At 49.0% G+C, this 9225-nt stretch overlaps 2 protein-coding genes across 2 annotated transcripts; both read right to left on the bottom strand.

Moving 5' to 3' along the window:
* Positions 1-1834: 1834 nt before the first annotated feature.
* LOC109777293 (probable glutathione S-transferase GSTU6) lies at positions 1835-2993 on the bottom strand. Its single transcript, XM_020335941.4, has one exon. It carries the CDS (start codon positions 2700-2702, stop codon positions 2001-2003), a length of 702 nt encoding a protein of 233 aa, XP_020191530.1. The 5' UTR covers positions 2703-2993; the 3' UTR covers positions 1835-2000.
* Positions 2994-6434: 3441 nt separating this feature from the next.
* On the bottom strand, positions 6435-7187 carry LOC109777291 (uncharacterized). The gene is made up of 2 exons (XM_020335940.1): positions 6782-7187; positions 6435-6670 (listed from the first exon to the last, which is right to left on the bottom strand). Exons 1-2 carry the CDS (start codon positions 7185-7187, stop codon positions 6435-6437), a joined length of 642 nt encoding a protein of 213 aa, XP_020191529.1.
* Between the last annotated feature and the right edge of the window lie 2038 nt (positions 7188-9225).

Below are 9225 nucleotides of genomic sequence, written 5' to 3'. Positions count from 1 at the left end.
GCGGAAGGCGAATGAACTAGCGGTTGGGCGTTGGCGCGCGGCCGCAGTTTTTCCATCACTTCTATGTCGTGATGTAAATTTGCATCATGAAGTTTTCAATTTTACATCGCCGGGAGGCGGTGGTTCATTTTTTTTACATATGGACCGTTTGTTGGAGCAGCGCTTTTTGCTCTCGAAGCTTCAAAAGTTAGTTATTTTTACATATGGACCGTCTATTGGAGATGCTCTAAGCGAGCCCGGAGCGAAGGGCATTAACTAATCGGGCCGGCCCATGTTCGCGCAGAAATAGGAAAATAATATGCGTGAAGAGGGATTCGATCCCTGATCACCTACGGGTATCCACTCGGCGACAATCTCGCACATGACAAGTATGAGACGCGTTCTGTTGTTGAGGCGTAAGACGGTTTTCCATTTGTTTTCACGGTTTTTTTCCTGCTTTTTCTTCGTTTTCTATTTTCTTCTCCACTTTTTGTTTAGTTTTTTTCCCTTTTTCATTTCCTTTTTTTTCTTCTCAATTTTTTATTTCTTTTTTGGTTTTTCCTTTAAATACTTGTTCAAGATTTTTTCAAATACTTGTTAAATAGTTTTCAAATACTTGTTCAACATTTTTTATATACATGATCAACATTTTTTTCAAATACTTGTTCAATATTTTTATATACATGATCAACATTTTTTGAAAATACGTGTTCAGCATTTTTCAGATAGTTGTTCAACATTTGTCAAATACTTTTTCAACATTTTTATTTTGAATGCTTGATTAACATTTTTATATACATGATAAGATTTTTTTTCAAATACTTGTTCAACATTTTTTAATATTTATTCAACATTTTCAAATACTTGTTCAACATTTCAAATACTTGTTCCACACTTTTCGAATACTCATTCAACATTTTTCAAAAACTGGTTCAACATTTTTTAATACTTCTTCAACATTTTTAAATACTCATTCAACAATTTTTAATACTTATTCAAAAATTTCAAATATTTGTTCAACATTTTTCAAATATTTTTTCAATTTTTAACACTTATTCAACATTTTTAAATACTTGTTAATATTTGAAAACATAAATAAAAGTACAGAAATACAGCAAAAAACAAGAACAGAAAACTGGCCTTTGCCTCCCGCGCGGCTGGGCCGGCCGATCTTGGCGCCCCCCGACGAGTGCTCGCTGAAGGCGAGGAATAGGGTCGCCTGTTGCTTCGTTCGTCGCCCATCGGCGCTGCTGGGCTAAGATCAGGACCCATGTGGACATCAACAACAAAAAAATAACAGATCATGCTGCTTCGTTTGTACATGGGCTCTTGGTGGGCTCAGATGTGGACGGGTGCGGGCATCGTCGGGCTCGTGTTCAGCGGTGGAATTGGAGCAAAACACGTTTCCAAGAAAACGAAATTCAGTCTCTCTCAAAAAAAAACGAAAAACACGCTAGAAGAAGGGCTCTAACCATCTGAGCTATTCCAGCATTTTTGGCCTCGTCCTGTTTCAGCGCTATATACATCAAAACGTGGGTGTAGCCGAGAGATCAGCAAGATCTGTTTGGCTTCATTGTCATGTTTTTCAGTGATTGAATTGCTGGGTTGGTTCGGTGGGAGTGACGACCGAGGTGCTTAGCAGCCGGGAGAAAGTGATCTGCCCCGGAAGAATACGAATATTCGTGTCTCGGCACTGCACGGCGATAGACATTTCAGTCCAACTAACCGCGTCAGCACGTTCGTCACACATTTTGTCCTTGGATTGGATTCTTTCCGGTGTTTCTGTAACTGCAAGCGTGCGGTCGTCACCGCACCGGGCAGACGATTTTCTGTTTAAGCATCAATAAAGTACCACTTTTTGGTTCCTGGGGAATCAACAAACAGCAAAATTATTCAGCATTGTTTGCCCTTGGTACAACACACGACATGCGGTGCATTTATTCAGCACACACTGGACGGACTCAGACACACACAAACACACATGTCACGAGCTGGCGATGTCACGGCCTCACAGACACAGTTCACTTCGCTTTGCCGGCGATCCAAGCGAGCACGGTGGGCAAGAACTCGAGCATCTTGTCGGCGTCGTCCGGCACGACGCCCTTGGCCGCGTCCGCCGCGCGGAACCGCTCCTCCCACCTGGCCAGCAGCGGCGTCCTCGCCGGGTCGATCAGCCGGCGCCCGATGATCTTGTCGATCGCGCCGAACCAGCCGAGGTAGCCGCCAAGCACGACGTCGACGAACCCGATGGCGTCGCCGCCGAAGAACGCCTTCCCCTTGGAGCACTCCGCGAACGCGCCCTCCAGGGTCTCCAGCGCCGCCACGGCCCGGGACACCGCCTCCGCCCGCTCCTCCTCCGTCTTGCACGAGAAGAGCATCCCCGTCCACGCCGACCCGACCTTGTCGTCGACGTACGCCGCCCAGAAGCGCGCCGTGGCGCGCTCGTAGGGGTCGGCCGGGAGCACGGACGGGCCGGCCCCCGCCCAGACCTCGTCGATGTACTGCACGATGACCTGGGACTCGTTCACGGGGCGGCCGCCGTGGAGGAGGACGGGCACGCTCTGGTGCACCGGGTTGGAGCCCAGGAGGAGCGCGCTCTTGCTGCCCAGGCTCTCCTCCACGTACTCGTACGGCAGCGACTTGAGGTTGAGCACCACGCGCACCCTGATGACGAACGGGCTCGTCCACACGCCCAGCAGCTTCAGCTCGCCGTCTCCCGCCATTGGCAAGTCCTGCTGATGTGCGGAGCAACGAACGGTGAGCGTAGGAGACGTTGATGAAAGTGGTTGCAGAATGCTCGGGTTGTGGTGTGATTATACGAGCCAGCCCACGTGGGTTTATATACAGGAAGAGAGATTGGGAATTGGTAGGTAAACTGGCTGTTTGATTGGTACGTCGACGTCTTTGATGGGCACGTTCGACGCTACTAGAGAAATGTTGAGGTTTGGTGGCTTTGATGTCGTCAGCACGGATGTGGTACGATACTCAGATGGTAAAATCAAACTTTGTCTTGAGAAAAGTAGCAGCCACCATTAAATGTGGTTGCAGAATGCTCGGGTTGTGGTCTGATTATAAGAGCCAGCCCACGTTGGTTTATACGTCCACGTTGGAGTGTACAGGAAGAGTTTGGCAGGTAAACTGGCTGTTTGACTGTACGTGGACGTCTTTGATGGGCACGTTCGACGTTGCTACAGAAATGTTTCAAGTTTGTTGACTTTGATGTCGTCAGCACGGACGTGGTATTCCCCGCAAAAAAAAAAAAGCACGGACGTGGTACGATACTCAGATGGTAAAATCAAACCGTTGTTTTGTCGTGAGAAAAGTAGCAGCAACCATTATTATTAAAAAAAACCGAAAAAAATGGCAGCCATACTTTTTTTAGAGGGAAAGTGGCAGCTATACTTCGCAAAGCTTTGCCTATCTTTTCCGGGTATCTCTTTTTTCTTAAGGAAGGCCATCATGGCGATTTTATTGATCTCGAACCAAAGATACATCATCAGCAAGAGTAGCTCGTATAAAAATTGGGGGTTCCTGCCATTGAAGATCCCCCTCGCTAAACTACGAGCTGCTCTATTTGCTTTTCTAGAAATGAAAGAAAATTACACGAGTAAAGCCACGACACAAGAAAGTACACTCTTCGTACATAGCTACCATCACACCTAGAGAATTACCGCCATTCTGCATGACTTTCACAACTTTCATACTGTCACTTTCAACTAGCAATCACTCTATCTCCCTTTCGCCAAAAAAAAAGCAACCACTCTATTTCCGGGCATCTCTTTCGTTTGCCCTTTCACTAGCATAGCATCGAAGTAGCCGTTCAACGTTTTGCAAAGAAAGGTCACGGTGAAATGGAAGCTTCAGCAGAGGAGCACGCACGTTTATTAGGAGAAAACTACATCCATCATCTGTGAATTCGCTGGTGCATAACAAAAATATCCCTGAACTTGAGAAATACAATAATTCAGTACTACTTAGAGCAACTTCAATGGGTGGCCCATTTTATCCGTTTGGGTCATCCAGACACAAAACTTGACCCAACGGAACGATCCAAACGGACGCGGGTGTTTGCTTGCTGTCCGTCCCCGACCCAAACTTGGCCCAAATCTGAAAACAAATGGGTACGAAGGGACGCTCTGCTCGACCGCTCGTGTCCGCCCCTGGTCCCACCTAGCAATGAGCGCGCACGAGCTGGCGCTAGCCTCCACAACCACCGCGAGGAGGAGCGAGGCCACATGCGTAGGCTGCCGCCGCGCTCGCCGGGGAGATCTCCGCCACCGCGCTTGCCGCCCACCGCGACTTCCTGCTACTCCTCCTGGCGCTCACCGAGGAACTGTGGCGCCACCCGGCTGTGCTCGCCGTGATGGGGATCTGAGGGGGGAACGGCGGCACGAGGAGGAGGCCTGGCGCCGGCAGGAGGTGGCCCGGCTCAACCGCGAGCAGGAGCACGCCGCGACGGTTTCCCGCGACGCCGATGCAGGTCCAGATCCCGCCACCGCCAAAGAAACCGCCGATGCAGGCCGCTGGTCTGGGAGGAGGGGAGAGCGGCGGGGCCCGACGGCGCGAGGGGGGGCGGAAGGGCACGGCGTTGCGAGGGGGGAGGGCCCGACGCGGCAAGCTCAGGGCCGGGCCACGGCGGCGCGGGCTGGGCCACAACTCAAGGCACACCGCGCTGGGCCGCCACGGAGGAGTTCGCCTGGCCGTGGCCAGACTGGGTTTGCGACTGCTACTGGGAGGAGCAGTCCCCGCCGCCGCTCCTGGCCAGCAGCGCCTCCGCCGAGGACTCCTCCTCGTCCTCCTCCACGGTGTTGAGGTCGGGGGCTATGTGGAGCGGCCGGAGCGGGAGAGGAGTCGGGGGCTATGTGGCTAGAGGTGGCGCGGCGAGCAGGGGGCGGGCGCGGCGACCGGGGGACTGCGAGCTGCGGCATGGGCCGCAGCGGCGCGGGAGGCAAGCGGCGTCTCCACGCGAGCAACCTTGTGTGTCCGCTTTTTGGTCTTGCGTTGGGTTCATCCACCGGCAGCCCCTGTCCGTCTCATGTCCGCTAGGCGGACGAGCATTCAAACGGACAAAATGCGGACAAAATTCGTGTCTGCTTGGGTCACTGCGTTGGAGTTGCTCTTGACATACAAATTTCACTCAGATTTAACCACCAATTTCCATCACTACGGGGCGACGGCAAGCTAACACTGATTAAGTAGTGATATGAACCCTAAAAGAAGACTAATTTTAAGCCCTAAACACCGATTTCATCACACGTAGTCGTCGTCGGTAAACCCAGCTGCTCTGAGTCCTCGTTGTCATGGTCGCCAGGCAAAAGACATAATTTTGACCTCAGGGCGAAACTATTTGACAAACTAAACTATGTTTGAAAGTATTTCACCCAGCTGACCCCTAATATGCAGCGCCTAACAGCAAGGCACTACACTCTATTGTGTAGCACCTAACACATAGGTGCCACACTGTGCAGCGCCTAACTGTAAGGAGTTGCACTACACTGTGCAGCACCTAACTGTAAGGAGTTGCAGAGTAGAGTGCAGCGCCTTACTGTTAGGAGCTGCACAAAAGGGTCAGCGGTATGAAATATTTTCAAAAACAGTTTAATTTGTGAAATACTTACGCTTTGAGATCAAATTTGTCAATTCTGCCCGCCAGGCAAAAAACACCATACAAGATCTCGCATGCCATCGCATCGTTGATTGCTGCGTCGATGGGCCGCGCCCACAACGCTCCTCGGCGTCTGGACTCAGCCTGGTAGGCGAGGTAGCTGACCTCGTGCGCACTCACCGACACCATGGATGCCACGCACACGACTTCCTCCGCTTGCGCCTGCGCCTCGCGGCAGATGGCTTCGGCCTAAGCGGTGATGATGGACGCGTGTAAAAGGGCAATTCCAACACACGATCTCAAATGGACGTTTGTTTTGATCGCATTTTGTCTGTTTGGGGATTGCAATGGGGCAGTGTCCGTCCGGATTTATGGATGCGCCCAACGTGCGGCCGCATCTCGTCTGGCGGAGGCCCTATGCATTCTCTGAACTAAAATGAAGCATGGCAAATAGTTCATAATCAAATAGTTTCACATCCAAAATAGTCTTACAAACCAATCAAAATAAAAACAATATCAAATAGTCTTACAACCCAATCAAAATTGTTTTGCATGAAAGTAAATTGAACCGATAGATCTACTAGTTGTCAATGTGAGCCCACATGTGCTCAACCAAGTCATCCTGGAGTTACATATGAGTCTGCCAATCACACGTCTCACGATGAAATTGGACAAACTGTTTGAAGGTTGCTGGAGGCAGGTGCTCAAGCTCAACATTCTCATCCTGAAAATCAAATCCTTAGTCGTAGATGCTATAACCACACTCATCCTCCACGATCATGTTGTGCATGATCAGACAAGCAGTCATCAGCTCCCAAAGCTTTTGAGTGCTCCATGTCAATATTGGGTTTTAAACGATACCCCAACGAGATTGAAGCACACCAAAAGCACGCTCCACATCCTTCCTATCATTCTCCTGGATTTGGGCAAATCTCTGCCTCTTCTCTCCTTGCGGGGGTATGGTCTTCACAAGAGTTGACCACTGAGAATAGATACCATCAGCTAGGTAATATCCCTTGTTGTAATGGTGGCCATTGATCTCAAAGTTGACCTCTAGGAAGTGACCTTCTGCAAGCCTTGCAAACACTGGAGATCACTGAAGCACGTCGATATCATTGTGAGAACCAGCCATACCGAAGAAGGAATGTCATATCCACAGATCTTGTGAAGTCACCGCTTCTAGTATGATAGTAACACCTTTCACATGCCCCTTGTACTGCCCCTGCCAAACAAATGGACAGTTCTTCCACTTCCAGTGCATACAATCTATACTACCAAGCATGCCCGGAAAGCCCATATCGGCATTTATTGCCAACAAGCTCTCTGTATCGACGGCATTTGGCTCTCTCAGGTACTCAGGGCCGAACGCTGCCACCACGTCCTTGCAGAAATTGTACATTGAGAGGATACATGTGGACTCACTCATATGCACATACTCATCCACAAGATCGCCAGGAATTCCATATGCAAGCATGCGAATAGCTGGAGTGCATTTCTGGTAAGAAGAGAAGCCAAGCTTGCCAAGGGCATCCTCGTTAAACTCAAAGTATGGTTCATATCCTACCGCTCCCTTCCGAATACGGTTGAACACATGTCTCCTCATTCGAAAGCGGCGACAAAATTGACGTGGTTAAAAAAGTGCGGTATTCTCAAAGTAATTGTCGTAGAGAAGGGTGTGGCCTTTCTCCCTATTGCGATTCAAGGCCGGAGCATGCCTTGGGATTGATCCCCTGAACCGAGGTCGCCGCCTACCAATGTGGTCATGGACGACTAATGCAGCCACCACAAGCTCTTCGTCATCCGGATGAACAAATGAAGTTGTGAAAGAAATACTCATCCCCGCTATCCATGGTACATTGTGAGCAAAGCGTCGAACACCTTGTGGTCGTGGTGGAGACGCGACCAGAAAGAGCACGTCGAGCTCCCCTCGTAGGCAGCAAAGCAAGGTTGGCGGTGGCGGGGGTTGGCGCCCTGCGGCTATGCAGCATCTGCCGAAAGTTGTCGAGGTCGAGGGGCGGCGCCGGCGGCCGTAGCTTCTCTTCCACCGGCAACAAAGAACCACGAACGCCACCAAAAAGCTCCTCCGGAACGCGGGCGTGGGAGGCTATGGCATGGTGTGGTCATGGTTCCGATGGCCTTGCAGGAAGGCGACACGACCGGGATGGGTACAGACGGGGTGGCGACGGCGATGTCGGGAGGGGGCGGAGGAGGAAGGGCAGGGGAAGAGTAAAATTGGTTGTGTCCCCGATGGGCGGGCCAGGGGGGACAAGGGTGCGCGTCCCGCCCGTCTGCGTGTGTCTGCTTGGCCGCAAACGCTGCCCAAAGTTGGGCTGGGAATGAGTTAAAAGTAGACAAAAAACAAAACCGTTGGCTCCTTCGTGTTGGGCCGCGTTTTGTGTCTGTTTTCCCCCAAACGGACGCGGCCGGACCATTTGGGGTTGCGCATTGGAGTTGCCCTAACACGGCGACTGTGACGAGGTCCTTCGGCTCCTCCCGCTCCTGCAGCTCAGGCACGTGCATGTTGTAGCTCAGGCGTTGGGCAAGTGCGTGTTGTGGCATGGGTCCCAGTATCCTCATATTTGTACTATTATTTTTGGGCTATATAGCAAAATTTGGTAACACACAAACTTTTTTAAAATTGAGTAATACTCTCTCCGTTCCTAAATATAAGTCAGATTTCACTACAGAATACATGCGGAGCAAAATGAGTGAATCTAAACTTTAAAATATGTCTACATACATTAGTATATAGTTTGTATTGAAATCCTAGAAAGGCTTATATTTAGGAATAGAGGGAGTACAAAACTTTATCCACAAATTTGATGCATTCCGCAATAGAAAACCTGAGACAAGCTTGATATAAGATGCATCCATTCAACAATATAAAGTTGATCCATTCAACAATACAAACTCATACAAAATCGATCCAGCCATCAATGGAAACTTGATACAAAATTGATCCATTTAGCAATACGAAACTTGTTACAAACTTGATACAAATTGCGAAAGTTAGAAACAACATATGCACACTATGTTGCCATTGCAAAATTCAGTCATCTTTCTATCAGCACCAGCACAATGTTGCCATTGTCAAATTCAGCAACAACATATGAACACTTTAAGCCTATGTTCATACAAGAACAAGATCACGGAAGATCATGTTCCAACCTTGAATCATATACTAAATAAAGTAGCATTTTTTAATCTTATCCAACAACAAAAAAACTCAGCAAACAAGCCACATGGAAGCACATCATTAAACATAACTTGATCATGACTAATTAAATATGACTTGTTCAACAACTGATTAAACATAACCATGAACCCAGCAAGGTTGGCATCATCTGTTGAAACTAACTACATAAAACTCTTCAAAGGGTTGGCCTCATAACTAATTACACATAACTTCTTCAGAGGGTTGGCATCATCTATTCAGACTAGCTACATAAATCTGACGCAAGAGCTATTTGACTTCATGAATCTAACAAGTAATAGCCTCCACCAAATCATCGATCAATATACCAAACAATGAAAAATCAGTCAGTACATTTAAATCTAAATCAGTGAAAACGATAACAAGGAGGGACAAGGATACGTGAGCTGGGTGTTGGCTGTCAGCCGGAGTATCCCCTACTGCTTGT

The sequence above is a fragment of the Aegilops tauschii genome, chromosome 1 (assembly GCF_002575655.3).
Source record: "Aegilops tauschii subsp. strangulata cultivar AL8/78 chromosome 1, Aet v6.0, whole genome shotgun sequence".
NCBI lineage: Eukaryota > Viridiplantae > Streptophyta > Magnoliopsida > Poales > Poaceae > Aegilops > Aegilops tauschii.
The sequence above is the reverse complement of the archived record's forward strand: the minus strand, read 5'-3'. Positions and strand labels throughout refer to the sequence as shown.